Source organism: Bison bison, unplaced genomic scaffold, assembly GCF_000754665.1.
Source record: "Bison bison bison isolate TAMUID 2011002044 unplaced genomic scaffold, Bison_UMD1.0 scf7180017864462, whole genome shotgun sequence".
Classification (NCBI taxonomy): Eukaryota; Metazoa; Chordata; class Mammalia; order Artiodactyla; family Bovidae; genus Bison; species Bison bison.
This window is the reverse complement of record NW_011495024.1, coordinates 3,951,108-3,973,140: the sequence shown is the minus strand read 5'-3', so window position 1 is coordinate 3,973,140 and position 22,033 is coordinate 3,951,108. Positions and strand designations below refer to the sequence as shown.

At 35.9% G+C, this 22,033-nt stretch overlaps 1 protein-coding gene across 1 annotated transcript in view; it reads right to left on the bottom strand.

The window, feature by feature from the left end:
* RYR2 (ryanodine receptor 2 (cardiac)) overlaps positions 1-22,033 on the bottom strand; it is an 826,801-nt gene that overhangs the window by 233,475 nt on the left and 571,293 nt on the right. Inside the window, exons 39-48 of the mRNA XM_010860117.1 lie at positions 20,025-20,130; positions 18,468-18,611; positions 15,599-15,872; positions 10,883-10,997; positions 9,116-9,248; positions 8,808-8,911; positions 5,702-5,837; positions 4,978-5,164; positions 3,143-3,248; positions 36-156 (exon numbers count right to left, since the gene is read on the bottom strand). Coding sequence (XP_010858419.1) covers positions 36-156; positions 3,143-3,248; positions 4,978-5,164; positions 5,702-5,837; positions 8,808-8,911; positions 9,116-9,248; positions 10,883-10,997; positions 15,599-15,872; positions 18,468-18,611; positions 20,025-20,130 — 1,426 coding nt within the window. The remainder of the gene's footprint in view (positions 1-35; positions 157-3,142; positions 3,249-4,977; positions 5,165-5,701; positions 5,838-8,807; positions 8,912-9,115; positions 9,249-10,882; positions 10,998-15,598; positions 15,873-18,467; positions 18,612-20,024; positions 20,131-22,033) is intronic.

Sequence of the window (22,033 nt, the reverse complement as noted above, 5' to 3'; positions counted from 1 at the left end):
CCTACTGAATTATAAAGAATGGAAGATCGCCTTACCTTTGGCTATTGTGGGCATCTGAAAAGCGATGCTGATCACTCCCACCAAATCTCCCAATGGAATCAGAGATCTCAAAATAGACCTGATTCTGATGGCTTCTCCTTTGGCAGCATGAATCAACTACAGGCAGAAAAACAAAGCAATGAAGAATATTGTGTGAAATGAATGTTCTAATTGTATCGGAAAAAGTGAAAGAATGGGAATCTAAGTCTGAAATAATTTTCTGTTAATAACACACAAAATTACATCTCTTCCATAATAGAACCACTCTATGATCCAGCAATTTCACTCCTGGGTATATAGTCAAGGAAAAAAACACTAATTTGAAGAAATATATGTATCCAAATGTTTACAGCAGCAATATTTATAATTGCATAGATACAGAAGCAACCTAAGTGTCCATCCACAGATGAATGGATAAAGCTGTAGTGTATATATAATACATAATAAGATATATTATTGTATTATTATTATATATTATATATACCCAGGATACTCTAGATCGTATTATCCTTAGTGAAATGAGTCAGACAGAAAAATACAAATACTGTATGTTATCACTGCATGTGGAATCTAAAAAAAACACAAATGAACAAATATAACAAAAACAGAAAGAGACCACAGTTATAGAGGAAAAACCAGTGGATACCAATGGGAAAAGAGAAGGGTGGAGAGGCAAGAGAGCATGAGGGAATTAAGAGATAAAATTGTTACATATAAAATAAATAACATACAAGGATATATTATATAGCACAGATAATATAGCCAGTATTTTCTAATAACTTTAGAGTGTAACCTGTAACAATCTTGAATTACCATGTTGCACATGTGAAACTAATACAGTAAAGTAATTATACTTTAATTTTAAAAATTTAATTAAAAATAAATAATGAAGTTGAACGTCTCTCAGAAATTGCCACTTCAGGCTTACAATTTACTTGCCCACACCAGTTTCATTGACTTCAACACACACGAGTCATATATTGCAGTCCAGGCCAACAGGTACATCCATTAGAACAATAGATTTTATCCTCTTTGGGGTATTAAAATACTGGATTAGCCAAAAAGTTTACTTGGATTTTTCCATATCATCTTACAAAAAAAACCCAAATAAACTTTTTGGCCAACCCAATATTTTAGGCCCGATAGGTCTGTGAATGCTTACCCCCCAAAGTTACATATACATATCTATCCATAAAATGAGCAATCATACAAAGGGAAAAATTATTATCTCTAGGCTCTGAACACATACTAATATTTATGACTTCTTTAGTCTCTTCCTTGTTTTGTGATGAAAATGTAAGTGCATCTGTACCTATAGTCTACACTGATTTCTTCCAGGAATGGGTTTATAATGGGGGGAAATGATGAACATGGATGATAGCAGGTCTGTTAGACCTGGGGTCCCCAATCTTCTACTGGTCCGTTAGACACCAAGCTGCATGGCAGGAGGTGAGAGGAGGGGCAAGCCAGCGAAGTTTCATCTGTATTTACACTTGCTCCTCAGTATTCACTGTAGGTGTTACTGTTTCCCATGACCCCAGGATGGGACTGTCTAGCTGCAGGAGAACAAGATCAAGGCTCCCACTGGTTCTGCATTGTGGTGAGTTGTATAATTATTTCCTTATATATCAATGCAATAATAACAGAAATAAAGTGTACTATAAATAAAGTGTACTATAAATGCAATGAACCTGAATCATTCCCAAACCATCCCTCTCTCCCCAATCCATGGAGAAACTGTCTTCCGCGAAACCCATCCCTGGTGTCAAAAAAGTTGGGGACCACTGTGTTAGACCTCCACTGGCTAATAAAATACCTATGAAGAATGTGGATCTGTCATGGTTACAGGTCTCAGCCAGTCTCTGAAACAGACTGGACACTTCCAGAGCCAGGGAGTCATTTGTTCCTTCACTGTAGGGTGTGAAACACAGCTCAATTTCTAACACCTAGGAGACCCCTCAATTAATGGTTGCTGAAGATGAACAGAGTTCAGAAATGCCAAGATTAGCTCCTTATTAAGTCATTTAGTTTTTCTTCCCTTTAATACAGTAGAGTAAGAATCTTCTATTTACTAGCATTATTTCTCTTGTGATTCCTTTGATCATCTACTTTAATAGGGAAAGAACACATATTGTCAGCATAAAGGTTTTTGTCTGAAATCACTACTAACACACAATTTTTTAACAATCAAGTCCAATTTACTATAATGAAAAACTCACTGGCGGCAAGTTTGTACAAAAAATCAGACTCCAGGTTTTCCAACATTCTAATATTTCTTCACCCTGCGATTCCTCTCTATTCACAACAAAAGATTACATCCAGAAGCAAGAATGTTTTAACTTATGGGTGTGAGAGAAAAAAGACAGAAACAAACAAAGCCTGCCTGAAACCCAACATTTGAAGGGTAGGGAGAAAGGTGATTTAACAAGCACTCTGGCTTCATGCTCAGAGCAGTTTAGAAGTGTATCTGCCTTCCTCCATAGCACTGATCCATCTGCTACAAACTCTGGTTGTTTCCCACCCATCAACAGATCATGAAGCTGATTTCATGGACCTTGGCTAGCATTTTTAAAATTAATACAATGGGGAAAAAACAGAAAAAAGTATAAAATATCAGAATGTATCACAGAGAATCATTCCACAAACTTCAATTACATTTTGGTCAGAAAGTTTACGAAAACACTAAGCAATACCTCTTTCCTTTCCCATAGCAGCTCCTTCAAAAGGACTAAATACTATATAGCAAGGAAATAATTCCTGAGCGGAGCGGTGCTTTATACATACAGTAAAACAGGAAAGGACATTATATAGGAAAAAATATTCTCTTTCCCTCTTAGAGTGTGGGAAGTCTTATATGAGTTTTAGAGATACATTAGAACTGACTATTCTATTAATGAATCATACTGAAATCTCATTACTAATTTTTATAACCAAGGTATTTCCAACTAAACAAACACTTGTTCAGCAATTATGCTACAGCTATTATTTTTAATGGAGCATGAAGATTACTGGTTTTGGATGTTTTGTGCTCTTCGTCAGCGCTGGATCTCTTAACAGAGAGAGATAAGCCAGGATTTTTGCTCCTGGACTCCAAGACACTTACATGCATTTCAGGAGCACATCGTCCTAACAGGTCAATTAAAGCTGAATAAAACGTCATGATGGCATTTCCCATGTGGATGGTATCATCCTCTTCCTCTTCTGTATCACTTTCATGGATTTTTCAAAAGAAACAAAAAAAGCAAACAGGATAATAAAGTAACATTTCAATTTATTACATATTTCTCAAACGAAAGGGATCAGCATGGTAATAAATTCTGCCTCCTCTGACACTTTTCACATATATGTTTAATAAATAGCTTATCATTTCTAAAAGAAAAAAATGGGTTAAAGATATGATTTGAGATTCTATCGCCAAGAACACATGTGTGGGAACTTTAATATTAAATATCCTTCAAAAGGAAAAAGTAGACTTATTAATTTGATGGTTTCTGCTTACTTCTACTGACAAACAGGATATTAACAAAGAAAATAACTGATGGATGGAAATGGTAAATTTGATTTTCTATACAACACACAATTAGAGAAAGGGTGATAAAGATCTGTCCTACAAGACTCCCAGAACAGTGGTTTTCCCAGAGTACTTCATAAACGTGATTTCATTTACTTACCTTTCTGTTTATTCTGCCCAACTACCCGCTCCCAAGTACTATGATATGAAAAACATAAATATTTCACTATCTCATTGATGAGAGATAAATCTGGATGGCCCTGGAAAATCATCTCATTCTTCCCTTTGAAGGCCTGGCAGACAGCTGCCGCAGCTGGACTTAACTATCTGCAGAGTGACAGGAAGACTTGTTGACAATATTGTTCCTGGCCTGCAAGGATGTCTTCAAAGCTCTCAAGTGTACACCCACTCTCATGACATTTGACCAGCAAGCTCTTGATGTACATTCTACTACTTAGAAAAACTAAGAGATCCCTAGTTGGTCAACAACTAACTGATAAATACCTAACATGATTTTGGAGTGCTCCCATCCTGAAACACTTGCCTTAGAGTGAATGGAACACTTATCCCAGAACTTTAAGTGGGAAAACCAGGATTTGCAGGACAACTTCTCTGCTTGGAAATTTTCCTTCATTAAGCCTATCTGTTATATCTCTACCAACAGTGTTAGTAGTGTGGTTACATGTCCCCCAAGCAGGACACTCAACTCCACAGATTAAAAGAACAGGAAGCTGGAACTTTCCTGGTGGTCCAGTCATGAAGACTCCACACTTCAACTGCAGGGGAGACAGGTTCCATCTCTAATTGGGGAACTAAGATCCCAAATGTCATGTGATGTGGCCAAAAAAGGCGGGGACAACATGCCTGGGTGAACTTATTGCTGGAAGTGAGTTAACAACATATACTATGGAGAAATGTGAGTTAGTCACTGCCTCCCATTATCATCACCAAGACCTAAATAAAGCCCTTTATTCCTCAAAATGACAACATCTCCTTTTCTTTACTTTGCCAATACACCCGTTTAATTAAGTCCCCATTCTCTTGCTAAAGGCCTCTTTCTCACTTACAATTATCATGAAAACTCATTCCAGCTATCCTCCCAGTAAACTCTAACTTTAAAGGTTCATCTGTCATCTTTTGTAATAACTCACTATGCCATAGAGCCTTAAGAAAATTCACAAAATACATCTCCTTCTACAGTCTCAATTTCTTTTTACTAAATCCACACAATATTCCTGATGTCTCTTTGTTCATTCATCCTATTCCAGCAGCAAATTCCATCCCTTCTGCCTAAACACCTTTGATTTTCAGGGGGAGAAATCCTGAGTATTGGAGTATTATACCACAATTAAGAGAACAAAAATTTATTTTGTAAAACTAAAAGTCAAGTAGTATCTGAATTTTAAGAGTGTGTATATTTGACCTACGGGGTTTTGCTGGATCCGGTAGTTGGTGAGGGACCATCTCTAGAGGGATCCTCGGCTATTTTTATGGCTTCTTCCATGGCTGCAAGCAGGCCATTCCCACCTTCCCCCCTCAAGGCGGGACCGAAACACTCAGGCCTCCGGATGAGCAATCTCACCACTACATTTGCATTCTCCTCCACGCTTTCCCCTAGGATCAAATGGGAAAAAGGAGGAAACAAGCATTGACTACATGGAAGTTCAGAGGAAATAACATTATAGTAATTCATTTACATTTGAAGAAAAATAACTAAAATCAAATAAGGCAGTAGCAGAGCCAAAGTCCAATCCAGATGACTAGGGTTCTATACACAAAACACAGGAAAGCTCTTTTCTTTCACTTAACATTTTCAAAGTAAAGAAAAGCATGATGGAGACAGAAACTTTTTGTTAATTTGCTACACAGAGTGAAGATTGTAGCTATTATTAGAGTCTAATGATATAAAGAGCGAGAATCTAAGTGCCTAACATTTTTAATTTAATAATGAAAGCCTAGCATGTATCAAAAGAAATATTTTAAAATAAATGATTACTGTGAAAAAACTTAATGATTACAAAATAGTCAATTTCTTTATTACGATTTACTTCCTTCATGAAAATGCTGGGATGCCTCATTATTTTATACCCTTTATTTTTTTTTTAAGTTTTAAAATAATGTTTTTAAAAGACCCTGCGAGATTCATCCTACCATTACAGAAGACAGCAAATCTGAGAAAGTCAAGATATCTCTCTCCTTCAACTGGATTCCACCCAATGTCTGGATAACCCTTTGACACTAGCATCTGGCAACTCTGCAGTCCACAACCAGCCAAATACCGAACCACCTACAACAGAGAAGAAGATAAGTATAAGTATCACCCATGGGGTGAGAACTCATTTAGATGCTTGCACTAGACATGGTAAATCATATCCTCAAAGGATGGTTTAAAAATCACTTGCAAAAACAAATTCATTTTAATCTCATGACCATCTACATGAACCCCCTGTAATAAAACCACAGAGATCAAGAAATACTGATAAATCATAACAAGGTGTTGTCACAGTAAAAATGCTTACAAAGGAACTTCATGAAAGAAAAATATCCCTAAATTTCGTATCGTCTGAGACTTTTACCCACAAGAGTTGTAATATTGATAAACTTCGAAAATGCCTAATGATCTCTGGCCCAATGTAAAACCTGAATCCATCTGAGATATTGCAAGTTCCACCTGAGACATAATGATGTTTTAAAGAAGTTAATTACTCCCAAACTAAAGTATCAGTTTAATGGGGGGATGGGTGTGTGTGAGAGGACACCCTAGAGAAGTAGAGAAATCTAAGCTTAGAGAAGCTTACAGTCAAATATCCTTAGGTTCAAATCTGACCTGAATTAGGACTTAGTCTATCATGAGCCACGTATCACGGCTTAGTGTCCTGAGCCATGGGTTAACTATCTATAAAGTTTGGGGTGACACTCCCTATCTTTCTGTATTGTTAAATTTAACACATTAAAATTTCTGGTTAGCTTGGTCTTTTAAAATATTCCTTCTTATGTGAATATTGATCCTCTACAAGATTTCATCACAGAACGAGTTTTAAAAAGAAATCCCTAGGGCAGATGGTAAGAGAAGCAACTTATCAAAAAAAAAAAACACCAAAAACCTACATCCAGATCAGTCACAAGAGAAGTCAGTCTTATATAAGACAGCTAAAAATATTTTACATCATCCTCATTGAGGTATAATATGTACAATAAACTCATCTATTTAAAGTACACATTCAATGAGCTTTGAGAGATTTTTCCATCTGTAGGAACACCCACAGTCAAGATGCAGAGTGTTTCCATTGCTTCTCAGATCCTGTGCTTTTTGCAGTCTATCCCTCCCTACAAGCCCAGGTCTTGATCACCTGTGTTCTGCCACTACAGACTAGTCTGCGTGTTCCAGGACACTGATACATGCAGTCACACACTGTGGTCTTTCTGAGTCTGGCTTCTTTCACTCAGAATAATGACTTTGAGATTCATTCATGTTAGAATACATGTCGGCAATCCATTCCTTTTTAGAGCCTAATCATGGCATTTTGCTACTTATGGAAATACCCCAGGTTCTGTGTTTTTTTTTTTTGACCAGCTGATGGACATTTGAGTTGTCTCCAGTTTTGGGCTCAGGTAAGTAAAACCATTATCAATATTCATGTACACATCTTTGTAGAGACATACATTTATATTTCTATTGAGTAAATACCTGGTACTCGAAAGGCTACACATATATTTATGATAAGTGAATATTTAACTTATTAAAAATAATGCCAAACTGCTTTCCAACTGACTAACCATTTTTCATCCCAACAGCAATAGATGAGTATTCCAGTTGCTTCAAAGCCTACTCAGCATTCAGCATTGTCTACTTTAAAAAAAAAAAAAAAAACTAGCTATTTTATCTGTGTGTAGATTAAAATATTTCGGATTATATAAGGGAAAAAATTTTCCAGAGGTTATTCAGAGATGCAAAGCTGCATGATGCTTGACTAGTACATCAGAAGGATTTGAGGAAGAATCCACTTTTTAATGCCTTCAACAGCTATGCACTGACTGGAAAAAAGCAGAGAGTGACAGAGAAAAAAAAAGCCCTGTGCTCATTGGCTTTACATTATACAAAGAAGTAGATTTTGAAAAATACATATAGATTTTAAATATAATTTTAAACCATAAATATTTAAACTATAGCACAGATATGGAAGGGTAGAAAGGTGACTTTGGAGCAATGACTGGAAGGATGTCTGGAAAAGAGCCATGAGGACATCTGGAGAAAGAATACTACAGATGGAGCGAACAGCAAGTGCCAAGGCCCTAGAGCAGGTGCAGACCTGGCAAGTTCCAGTCACAGCAAGGGGACCAGTGTGGCTGGAGCAACAAGAACTGGAGAGTGGCAAGAAACGAAGTAAGACAATACGTGATAGATAGGGTAGGAACTATTCAAATGCCTTTTACCGTCACTCAAAGTGAGAAAGAAAGTCTAGAAGGTTCTGGGCAGAAGATTAACATGAAACTTTGAAGAGACACTCTGGCTGCAGGGGAGGCTCAGATAGACTATTTAGAATGGAACTGCAGTTAAAATATGGAGGAAATTTATCCGTATTTTGGTAAACATACATATGGCTTACTATGATTAGAGGGAACAGCCTTTAGTATACTAGTAATACCTTGAAGTGTGATATGCAAACTTGTGTGATATAAATTATATACATGAGATGTTAAAACAACCTTTAAAGAAAGTAAAAATGCATAAAGTAAAAGTGACAGCAAATTATTGTAAAAGGACATAAACATCCAAGAATATAAAGTTGATTCTCTTTCCAAAGAAAAATGCATGTGATTGGAGAAAATATCTTAAATTTCTTGTTCTTTATAACTTAAAATTATATTACATATAATAGTATGTATTATATATAATAACATATATTGTATTAGTCACTCAATTGTGTCTGACTCTTTGCAACTCCATGGACTCTAGCCAACCAGGTTACTCTGTCCATGGAATTCTCCAGGCAAGAATACTGGAGTGGGGAGCTATTCCCTTCTCTAGGGAATCTTCCCAACCCAGGAATCGAACCCACGTCTCCTGCAGCACAGACAGATTCCCTGGTGTCTGAGCCACCAGGGAAGTCTATTACATTTAATAATTGTAACATATTTATAATACATAGTATATTATAGTTATAACAACATATAACTATTTATAGCTAAATATCTTGAGAAACAACTATAAACAACTGTAACTCACACAAGCACAGCAGTAAGAGATTGTGCCTACCTTTTCCAGATCTGGCTCCCGCAAAGCTAAAGCTAGTTCATTATTATCCATCACCGAGGCTGCTGCCACATCCAGTGGTGTTGAACCTCTCATAGCTGGTGAGGCTGTTAATTAAAGCAAAGATGGAACAAAACCTGAATTGTGCTGTAACTCTGAGTCCCATATAAAAACATACTTTCACATAGAATTTCATTTCTAAATATAATGCACACTGTACCAATCCAAAATAATTTAAAGTTTAGTTTTAAAACCCAGTTTGTATATCCCTTTTATCTTAAAGATTCAATGAAAGTCATACATTTACTTACCAAGACCAACACTGCTGTTTTCCAGTAAATAACTCAGATGATCAAACATAGCTTTCTGATTCTGCCTGCTTATACGACAGAAGTAACAGAGAAAACGGCAACAGTTGGCCACCATCTTCGGAAAAGTGATTTCCTACATAAAGAGCATTTAGTTAGCTGGGAAAGTAAAAGATCTTTGTTAATAGTGAGTTCTGAAGTTGAGGTCTCAATCAGATTGTGCAATCATGTGTGCCCACGTCTACCAAGCCTCGGGTACTGAAGACCTCTGAATGTCCAGATGAAGGCTCACCTAGTCCTAGAGCTACCAAAAATCAAGCCTGGCACTAATAGGAAACCTAACTATTGTCAATGGTCTGATATGGAATTAATCTACAGCCCTATACTTAAAGGTAGCATGAGCCTACTTTAGGATTCAGGCAGGCTCAACTGTGATTCTTGACGCCCACTATTAGCTGCGCTTCCTTGGAAAATTAAACCATCTCACAGATTTTGTTCTGCAAAATTGGAATAAGATGGATAATAATATTTACTTTAGGCAAAGGAAGGACAGTTCAATGAGGCATTTTGTGAAAAATACCCAGTTTAATATTTGGAACCACATAATAGGATGCTCTTATCATCAGCGTTGTTGTTGTATTATTATTAAGATTCCAGGAAATTCAGATCTTCCCTGACTGGCACATGACTTGTCTCCTGTGATGAACACCCTTCCTGGAAGGTCTGCCTGCTAGGCCCCAGCAAACATATCTCCCTTGACATCTAGATCTTAATCCCCAAAGACTCCAAGTTCTTATTAAACAGAATATTTTATAAATATCTTTATAAGTTTGCCTAACCAAGAGTCTGAACATGAGAAAAATGGACTCAGGAATTCAGTGGAACCAACTGTTGTCTGAATCAAGGAAACAGGTCTGGATAGCATGTTTTTGTTACAGACTTTGAATGTGATGGAAATGTATTTAATTTTATAAAAATTAGCATACTATTAACTGTTATAGTTTCTAAATATCTTCTAAATGAGAATTATACAGAAAATAGCAAGTTACATGGCATTAGATAAATTATTAGGCTTCCCTGGTGACTCAGATGGTGAAGAATCTGCCTGCAATGCAGAAGACCTGGGTTCAGTCCCTGGGTCTGATCCCTGAGTCAGGAGATCCCCTGGGAAAGGGAATGGCAACCACTCCAGTATTCTTGCCTGGAGAATTCCATGGACAGAGAAGCCTGGTGGGCTATAATCCATGGGATCACAAAGAGTCAGATACAACTAAGTGACTAACATGTTCACTTTTTCAAGAAATTATCAATATCAAAGAAAAAAACTTCAGTCAGAACTCTTTATCTGCAGGTTACACATCTGAAGATTCAACCAAAAAGCAAAAATTACAGAATGTTTTAAAAAGCAAAACCTGAGTTTGCTATGTGCCAATAACTATTTAGATAGCATTTATATCAGGTATTATAAGTGATCTAGATACGATTCAGAGTATATGAGAGAATGTGCATAGGTTTTATACAAATACTATGCACTTAACCTAAGGGACCAGAGAATCTGTGGATTTTGGTATCTGCAGTAAGGTCCTGGAACCAATCACCTGTGGATCCTGTGGGGGTGACTGTAGAAGCACAGCCACCTCTCAATCTGTAAGGGATTGTTTAAAAAAGAGTCCTAAGAGGATTTGCAAAATCCACATCAAGAATACACAATGAATGTACTCTAGGAGGTTGTAGTAAATGGCATCCCAAGAATTAAAGGGTTTCCTTTACCTTGGACTCTCCACCTCCAAGGACATTCACCATGACCTCCATCACTGTCTCATGCATCCCAAGGGCCCTCATGAGATTAGGATGCTGGTAAAACACTTTATTGTTCATGATATCCCTAGAAAGGACAACACAAGTATAAGCGAAGCAAAGAGTTACAACAAAATTTAAACAAAAATTTATCTGAGATCATGATAAGTATTTTGGAAATAATTACTGGCATGTATGGACAAGTTAGAGAAATCATCACCAAACCTTAAAAGTAAATAAGGCTAATTGGGCTTTCCTCAAAAATACAGAAAGTTTTCCAAAGATATTATACAAATTGTTTATTCTTTTTAATTTCAAGAAATGTACTAAATAAGTAAATATTCATTTATATGACATAGATTTTGGGACACTTATCATTCCTAATTCCATGGATATCCAAATTCAACCTTATTTTGTACAGAAATATGAAGCAGTGTTATTCTTACATTCTTATGAAAGTTCCTACATTAATAACTGCTGTATAAGTATCTCTCCTTTTCACATACACTGTTTTTAGAACTATATTCATCATTTGTATGTTTAAGAACAGTAGTGTTATTTCCTGCTACATTTATCTTATTATTCTTGTGAAATTCTTTTAAAGGCGATGTATTCCCCAAAAGACACCAAACTAAACTGAAGTCCAGGTACAAGTAATCCTACTTATTAAAAGAGACATTTAATTTAAAGAAATGGCAGAAAATGATACCTCAAATGTTTCATTATTATTGCATTACATATTATTATAATATGTATATAAAGGTATTTTTAAAGATCTTAATGTTTAACAACCATAGCAAAAGAGAGCTCGGTTAACTTTTACATATATCAAATCATGCAAGAGTCTTTTCCATAAAACATTTTTCTGTCAGAATCAAAGCAAGAAAATAACATACAACTGACAGGAAACTTGAAGCTTTCCTTTTGAATCTGATTACCTTAACTGAGTTACTCAGCTATTCATTTAGTCATATTCTGGCTATACCAAGAAAGTGGAATAGTATGATTATTTTCTTTTAGTTTTAGTTCTTCACTTTTAATTTATTAATCACTTTGTTAGGTTGTGTTTATGAAGACAGCTTTTAGGTAGCACTACTCAGAAAAATGACTTGGGGGCCCAGGGCTAATTGTGTGTGTGTTCAGCTCTCAGTCGTGTCCGACTCTGCAGCCCCACGGACTGTAGCCCTCCAGGCTCCTCTGTACATGGAATTTTCCAGCCAAGAATACTGGAGTGGGTTGCCATTTCCTACTCCAGATCTTCCTGACCCAGAGACTGAACCAGTGTCTCCTGTGTTTCCTGCGTTGGTAGGCAGATTCTTTACCACTGTGCCGCCTGGAAAGCAACCCAGAGATAATATAGGTCTGATCTATTTCATGCAAGGACAAATAACGTAAACGCATCCTTTCCTTCACAAATAATAGCAGCGTATTTGCCAAGACAACCTCAACTCTCAAACCACAGATGTAATCATGAGATTTGTCCTCCTGTTAATTCAAATCCTTTTACATGACCTAACTTTGGAAGGTATCTAATTGAAAAATCTCATTTGCTTTTAGTTTAAGGTAAATTAAATGGATCTTTAATTCTACCACCAGCAGGCAGGTTGTCACTCATTAAATGCGTCACTTTGGGATCTTTCTAATTTGACAAAAAAGTAGCATTTTATCTTGTTTCATAATCGTTTTGAGTTTTATCCCTATTGAGTGATGTATATGTTAATAGTACCTCTTACTGTTACATGGTCATTTAGGAAGAAAGTGCTCTCCATTTCCTGGAAGGCTTCCTTTCTCATTTAATTAAGAAGACTTCTCACTAGACAGCTCCCTCAGGTTAGATTTAAGCACTAATATTCCCAAAAAAGGCTCATGCACAGACAGTCATAAATAAAGAACATAAAATTAGCTTATGTTGTTTCAGTCTGTTTTCCTTCTTTGTCCCAAAAGTACACTGATTTTCAGCATGCAATCATTATAAGGATTTCTGATATATAACCTCTCCAGTTTATGATTTCAAATATTTAATAGTCCCAGAGGAAATATAAGGTTCTGAATTTTAAATGTACATAAATATCACATAATTTGTGTCTTTCCATACTTTGTTTTTTTCCTCCCCCCTCAGAATAAACTTTTTAGCCAGAGAAAACATCGGTTATTCTGTTTCCTTAGTTGTTTTTCAAGAGCCAACTCCAAGGTTTTTTAACCCTATTTATTGATTACTTGTAGATGGTAAAGAGTCTGCTTCAATGCAGGAGATTCCTGGAGAAGGGAATGCCTATCCACTCCAGTATCCTTACCTGGGGCATTCCATGGACAGAGGAGCTTGGCAGGCTACAGCCCACAGTGTCACACAACACGACTGAGTGACTAACACACACACACATTGTTAGTGTTTTATTTTACCTATGTCACTGGATATCATTATCTCTTTGATCTGTTATTCATAGAACCAAATTAGCTTTTTTGGTAGTGAGGGGCCTAAGTATTTGTCTTTTGCATCACTTTTCAGCATTCTACATTCCAGATTTTTACATCTTTACATTTAGGTATTTCTTTCTTATGAATATCATACAGCTTAATTTAAGCTTTTGTTTTTCTCTGGTTATTTTAATTCTCTTATATTTTCTTTTTTAAAGATTTTTTTGATGTGGACCATCTTTAAGTCTTTATTGAATTTATTACAATATTGCTTCTGTTTTATGTTTTAGATTTTGGCCATGAGGCATGTGGGATCAGCTCCCCAACCAGGGCTTGAATCCACAGTCTCCGCACTAGAAGGTGAAGTCTCGATCACTGGATCACAGGGAAGTGCCTCTCTCGTATTTTCTGATTCCCAAACCATGAATGCTTACATATATGCATATATGTGCCAGTAACATACTCACTGAAACAAATTACCTCCCACTCTTCTGAATTCCATTTTCTTTTTCATTATATACTTACAGCCTTTAGAAGGCCTTTCAATGAGGGACTATAAGTAAACATTCAGAAATTTCTTTGTTTTGCCCTTACTCTTGAATATGGAACATAAACTCCAGTATTCAAATCCACATGAAGCACAAGCTTATGATGATAAAATGTTAGTTAAGTAACACATTCTAAATAAAGGGTTATTATTTTGTGGTCTGTTAGAACTTTGTGACCTTTTGTTGAATTATGATCACTGGTTTTGCAGTTGAGAATGCTAAACGTTGTTTCAAGTGTCTGGGCTTGTCTACTTGCTTTCAAAATATTCTGTTTGTCACTGGCTTTATGGAGTTTCACTACAATCTACCCAGCTGTGGGTGTGGAAGTATGTGTACTCTAGGGATAGCTAAGTTCAGGTTTGTCTTCAGTTCTGAAAACCTCTAGCCAATAGCTCTTCCAAGTTCTCCTGCTATAGTTCATCTATTCTGTCTTTTCCACAAACCCTACTTGGCATATGAAGGATCTTCTTATACTATTCCCCAGGTTTCTTAACTTCTTAATCTCCTCAGACCTATGATTCTATTTATTAATTCTCTTCTGTTTTATTTATCTACTTATCTACTTATCTATTTATTTTGATACTTTTATTAATCACTGCTCTTAATGCCAATTATTATATTTTTCACTTCTAGAACTTCTCTGTGGATATTTTTCAATTTTTCATGGACTTTTTGTGTGTCTCATTTTGAGGATTTCATTTGTTTCTTAGCATTTTTAAACATTTTAGATATAGTAACTTTGTGTTATCTTTCTGGCTTTCACGATTTGTAGTTCTTGGGGGAGGTGTTCTAACTCCACTCTTCATTGTATCTGCAGACCTGCCGACGGTGGACTGTTTTCTTAGGTGCTCTGCACTTTCCGACTAGGGGCTAATCTTTGGTAGCATGGAGGCTTTTCCTGTTCACAGTGAACTGAGTTGAGAAAGCATAGCTTCAGGCCAAATTTTATGTTTTGTATTTTCTCAGCTAGTGGATCCTTAGACTATGCATGAGGTGTAAATGTTAACCCTGTCTAAGGTAGCAGATGTCAATTGCTACATATAGGATGGATAAATAAAAAGGTTGTACAGCACAGGGATCTATATTCTAATATCTTGTGATAAATCATAAAGGAATAGAACATGAAAAAGATAACAAAAACATATCTATATATATAGAAGATATATAGATATATCTGTGTGTATATATATATATATATATCTCTGAATCACTTTGTTATATACCAGAAACTGAGACAACTTTGTAAACCAACTATAATTCAATAAAGAAAATGTTAACCCTGAAATTTACATAAAGTACAACCTATGATGTTGAATTTTCTAAATAGCTGTTTCATCCCCCGTTATTTTCTCAGGAGACATGGAGAAACTTCTTTATTATCTCCTGCCGGTAATATTTGTACCCCTATGGATTTTAATATGTTTTCATTAATCTGTATTTTTATATGTGATTTGATATCACTGAGAAACTAATAAAAAAAACAAGATATTTGTTATGTACCACAGTCACCTTGGCATCTAGTCGTAAAATTAGTCATGCATTATTATTGGGCAATTTTCCTATTTAGCTTTGAAACATAATCTCTAGAAAACTGACAATCTCATGATCATAAACTCTAAATGGTGTATTTATGCTAAAGTGCCCACTGTATTATTACTGGGATAAACAATTAGAAAGAAGACATTTATAAGTCAAAGGTTATAATATCAATAGTTAAATAACTTACCCTAATCCACGAATCATAAGTTTCTCTTCCTCTTTGCCCATTCTCACACTTAGCAGAGAACGAATCTGACCAAGAGATGCCAGCAGATTGATGGTATCCTCCACAGAAACACCATTTATAGTGTAGGTCTTTGGCAGAGCCCGTACCAGACCCCCAATGCCATCATACTGTCGATGGAGCAATACAAACATGGCCCTCACCAATTCAGGGTCTTCAATAACAGACTCTTGAGCCCATCGGACCATGGTCTCAGAAATCAACTGCTGAAGAGTGGCTGCAAAGTAATCATGGATAATTCTTAAGAAAGGAAAATAATAAGGCAGATGAGATGGGCATTTCAAATGCATATTTCAGATAACCCAAAAGTGAAAGTGAAGTCACTCAGTTGTGTCTGACTCTTTGCAACCCCATGAACTGTAGCCTACCACGCTCCTCAGTCCATGGGATTTTCCAGGCAAGAGTACTGGAGTGGGTTGCCATTTCCTTCTCCAAGGGATCTTCCCCACCCAGGGATCGAACCCAGGTCTCCCACATTGTAGGCAGACACTTTACCATCTGAGCCACCAGGATATAACCCAAACTGTCTTCTATATTTGTACAAGAATTGAAAAGGAATAATTTTTTGAAAAATATATTCTTTAAACAATTATCAGTGACAGTATGTCAATAAAGATGAGTTAACAGGTAATCAAGGATAAAAATACACAAACTTTCTTTAAAAATTATTCTTATAACTAAGGCATTTAAGCTATTTCAAAATTATAGCAGCTTTTCTAGAACTACTATTGGCAATCCCTAGGGCAATCAATGGGTTGTCTTATTACTTTTATTTTCTTTGTTTCATTCATTTCCTCCAAAAAGATTTGACATCATATATCCTTATAAAGGTCAGTCATGGTCATTCAAGGAGCTTCTTTTTTAATCCAACTGTATCCTCATTTAAGTACTTAGTAGTAGCGACCTCATGAAATTACATTTCTATTTCAATTTGTATCCCTAATTGTCACTTAAAATGTCTTCAAAGGATTTGACTGTAAAGCTGTATTAAGTTGAAAAGTTATCCCATACATAGATGATTACTTGCAGTGTGATCAGCAATAACACATTTAAAAGCAACAGAACTTTCAAACCTCTTAAAATATATAGTAAAATTATCAAAGCTAAGTAGGGTTGATGTGACTGACTTATGTTGTTGCTGTTGTTCAGTCACCAAGATGTGTCTGACTCTTTGTAACCTCACAGGCTGCAGCATTCCAGGCTTCTCTGTCCCTCACCATCCCCAGAGTTTGCCCAAGATCATGTCCAGTGAATTGGTGATACCATCCAGCCATCTCATCCTCTGTCGCCCTTTTCTCTTTCTGCCTTTAATCTTTCCCAGATCAGGGTCTTTTCCAATGAGTCATCTGTTCACATCAGGTGGCCAGAGTATTGAAGCTTCAGATTCAGCATCAAACCTTCCAATGAATATTCAGGGTTGATTTCCTTCAAGATTGACTGGTTTGATCTCCTTACTGTCCAAGGGACTCTCTAGAGTCTTAATTCATACAGAGGTACTAAATTCCTATCATCAATACACTGGCTGATTTCCAAAAGAAACTGCTAATCTGTTTTAATCTATGCCTTATTAAAGAAAAACACACACACACAAAGCTCAGATTACCATCTGAGAACCTGCCCGTAATGCAGGAGACCCGGGTTTGATCCCTGGGTTGGGAAGATCCTCTGGAGAAGGAAATGGCTACCCGCTCTAGCATTCTTGCCTGGAGAACTTCATGAACAGAGAAGCCTGGCAGGCTACAGTCCAATCAGGGTTGCAAAGAGTCAGACACACTTTACTTTTCACCAATTTTAACCAAATATAAAATTTAGATAAAATGCCAATATACTTCTACATATCTCAAAACCATGTAGTCATTGTTAATAGGTCAAAATCATGAACCTGATAATAACAAAAAATGCTTCATAAGAAACTCTGAACTCTGATTTGGAAGACCTGACTCAAATGTGGTTGTGATACTGAAAAATAAATTTAGAAGTAATTATATGGATAAAAGGTTTGCATTGTAAGTTAGTGGGAAAAAAGACAAAATTTGCATGAGTTTGTTGTTTTCTTTCCATAAAAGCTGTTAATAAACTGACACTGCCTCTTAAATGAATGGAGTCTCAGAAGTGAGACAGTAAATCAGCTGATCTCACAGACCTACTTCATGAACCCTTTCTGAATGAGTATGCAGGTCTGAGAGACCCGTTGCCTCAGTGTGTTTTCTTTGGTTTCACAGAGTATCAGCTATGATATCAGCTATGACTTTTCAGTTAAATAGGATGTGGATGAATCAGAAATGCATAAGGCTCTAGAAAATATTTCCAAACCAAAATATAGTTACAGACAATATCTATGTAAACTTTAAGAAAAGGCTTATTTAACTTGATGCAAGAATATTTGAAGGTCAACAGCAAATATTTAAATATGAAGGCTAAATTACTCATTTTATACTTTCTCTTGATAGACTCTGATCCAATTCCTTTTTTAATTTATTTGTCTTAATTGGAGGCTAATTACTTTATAATATTGTAGTGGTTTTTGCCATACATTGACATGAATCAGCCATGCGTGTATATCTGTTCCCCTAAATCTTTACTTCTCTAGGGATAGCCCATCCACCCTTAGAAAACTGCCATCTCTCAATCTGTTCCTGCAAATACAGTCTGATGCTGCTATCTACCTCTGGTGGCTATGGGGATCTACTTAATGTGATTCTTGCAAGTTGCAAATTCAATTTTCTTACTGGTTCATCTAGTATGATATTTGTTCAAACAATGAATAAATGCCATGGTGGAGTCATTCTGGCAGTGCCCTTTTATAGCTTACATGACTTCTTGGAGTCACTCTCAACTGGCTTTTCCGCTTGCTTCTTCTTCAGGTATGTCACCTTTTCTACCAAGGACAGCAGGCGTCCTCTAATAGTTAAATCATTGTTTCCATCCAGAGACCTATCTTCATCCAGCTCAATTCCTAGTAGGAAGAAGACAAAGAGAAATAAGAAAAGAACAAATAATGTTTAAAAAATACATTGAGGGGAAACAATTCTCAGGTTTTGCAATTTTTTCCACTCATAGCTTAAAGCAATACTACCATGCCTAAAACATCTGAGGAAACCAAGTTAAGTGATCTTTTCCACTAGCATTCACAGGTAAGATTCATTCATTGCTCTCTTTTTCTGCTTTCTCTTTTCCCCCTGTTTTTGTGAGACTGGAGCTATCAGCAGCTAGCACAAAATATAAAGCCAAGCAGAGAGCAAAAAGACTCTTCTAGGAGTTAAAATCCATTCTACTACTTAAGCTAACCTTAGGCATCTCTTGACCATGGGCACTGTCTAGACCTATGGTTCTGCCCTCCCTAAACACCCTGCTGGCTTTTTATCCTCCTTACTTGCCTCCAAAAATATCAACGATATTTTAATAATTTGAGAGACAGAGAGTACATATATAGTTAGATATCTAAAACTAAGGAATATTTTATGTCTGAAGCAATAATTCTACCATATTAGAGTATCCCTTTATTTATAGCATATGTGTGTGTATTTATTTATAGTATAACCTTCTGGCAGTCATTTAGTGGTTCCTCATTCATAAGCTGAATTAATATACTTTTACTGTCTTCATTAAAATAAAATACCACTTAAGATATAGCTAATTTGTTTTCCTTCATTGAGACACAGACTTATTCACATCACCCCATAAAGAGAGGAAAAAACCAAATGACTGGATTCAGAACATCCAATCAATTCCATTTTTAAAGTTCTTAGAATCAAAAGAGGGGCATGTGCGCTCAGTCGGGTCCAACTCTTTGCAACCCCATGGACTGTATAGCCCTCCAGGCTCCTCTGTCCATGAGATTATCCTGGCAAGAATACTGGAGAGGGTTGCCATTTCCTCCTCTAGGGGCTCTTCCTGGTCCAGGGACTAAATCTGTGTCTCTCGCATTGCAGGCAGATTCTTTACCACTGAGTTATCTGAGAAGCCCCCAAAAGAGGGAATAATTGCCTTAATAGATTTGGGCTACTGACCTACAACTTATTGAAGGAATTCTTTAGACATTAATTAATTTCAAACATGCCAGATTTCCTAGGTCAACCCTTACAAGGGGCCCCTCAACCAATTGAAATATAACAGTCTATGAACAAACTTCTTTAGACTAAATCAACTTAAAACTTCCCTCTTTGACAAAAATACCTGGCTACATGTCCCCATTCCCTGGGCCACTGAAGGAAGAAGAGGGAAAAAAGAATGTTGGTCATGTTCTGCTTGGTCTTAATGCCTTTCTGATCTCTATATCCCTCAAGACTTTCCACATCAGAACTTTTGTACCAATATATGTGTACTAAAATATATATTCAGAAAGAGTTATAGGTCAAGAAGACCCTACCACAATGTGTCATCAAATCTTCATGAAAATCCAAGAGTTGGTCTCGGATTTCTTCAGGACATGGACATTCACTTTTGTCATCCTTAAAATTGAGAAGCATATTGATCTGAAAGTTTAGAAAAAACAAGAGGAAGAACTAGAGTAAAAGAAAAGTGAATCTAGGAACAGCATAATAAAGAAAATTATAAAAATCAAAAATGTTCAAACTCTGCTTTTGAGTATTCATGGACTCGTACCCAACAGATGAAAAATCATTATCTATTGCTCAATCCAACAAATAACACAATCAAATAATTCAAAGCTTAACATGCTAAAATAGTCATATTATTTGAGTCTTTCTCAATTTCACAAAATGTTAGACATGTGTATACTTAGTGTTCTTAAACCGATTAAGATCTAAATTTACTTTTAAAATTTTTATTATCCTTCTAGATTTTTCTAGTTAATTTCCATGCATTATGGACTATTTTAAAGAACTATTTGTTAGAAGGATACAGAAAAGAAGGAAAACCAAACATAATTGAAGAGCTATATAATGGATCAGTATGCCTTTTCTAATATTAATGGTTCAATTGAACAAACTAAGAAATTTTCTTCCATTTGTTTTAATTTTTAGATACAATAGTATTAAATTCATGAAGGAAGAAAAGTCTGTTCCATAATTTTCCTTTATGAAACAACTGTAAGTTTTCCTTTTAGAGTTTTATGTATGTAAATTTTTGTTACACTATTATTTTGAGAAAATTATAGATTCATATGCTATTATAAGAAATAACACAAAGAGATCCTTGTGCCCTTTACTCTGTTACCCCACTATAGTGACATCTTGCAAAACAGTAGTACAGAATCACAACCAGGATACTGGCTCTGATACAGTCAAAAGAGAGACCAAGTTCATCACTTCAGGATCCCTCCTGTTAACCCTTTTATAACCACACCCTCTTCACTCTTGCTTGTTCTTCATCCCTAATTCCTATCAACCACTAATCTGTTCTCCATTTCTATATTATTGGCATTTCAAGAACATTATACAAACAGAATCATACAGTATGTATACATACATATACATACATAATACATACATGTATTCCCATATAATCTTTTCGCCATCTGTAGTCTGTAGCGATATCACATTTCATTTCTGTTTTGGTAATTTGTGTCTTCTTTTTTACTTTGCTAATTCCTTTAGAATTTTATTGGTTTCACTAATTTTTAAAAATAACTAGCTTTTGGACTCATTGATTTTTTAATTGTCCTCTTTGCAGTTTCATTCATTTCTCCTCCATTCTATATTACTGCCTTCTTTTCGCTTATTTTAGGCTTATGTTGTTCTTTTTCTAAATTCTTGTGATGGCAGTTTAGATGATTACTTTGAGTCTTTTGCTCTTTTATATATAAGTATTTAACGCAATAAATTTCCCTTTCACACAGTTTCAGCTGTGTCCACAAAGTCTGGTATGTCATATTTTCACTTTCTTTCAGTTCAATGTATTTTTTATTTTTTTCTTGAGACTTGTTCCTTGAACTAAGTGTGTCGTTTAGTTTCCAAGTGTTCAGAGATTTGCCTGTTATGTTTCTGTTACTAATTTCTAATTTGATTCATGGTCAAAAACCATTCTGTATGAAAAAAAATCAATTCTACATTTGTTGAGGTTGTTTCATGGCTCAGGCTATAATCTATCTTTGCAAATGTTTCAGACACTTGAAAATAAAACTGTATTCTATTATTGGGCGGAGTGCCCCATAAATATACAAAGATCCTGCTAGGGATAACACTGGCAGGATCTCTTCCATTCTTCTCTTCCATTCTTGCTGATTTTCTGTCTATCTTGTCCTTCAAATATTTAGAGAGGGGTGTTAAACTCTCCAACTACAACCCTGTATTTGTCTATTTCTCCTTTCAATTCTATGTTGACTTCACATATTTTGCAGCTTTGTTGTCTAGTGCATGCACGTTTGTCTTCTTGGTGACTGATCTCTTATTCTTATATAATGTTTCTATCTATGAC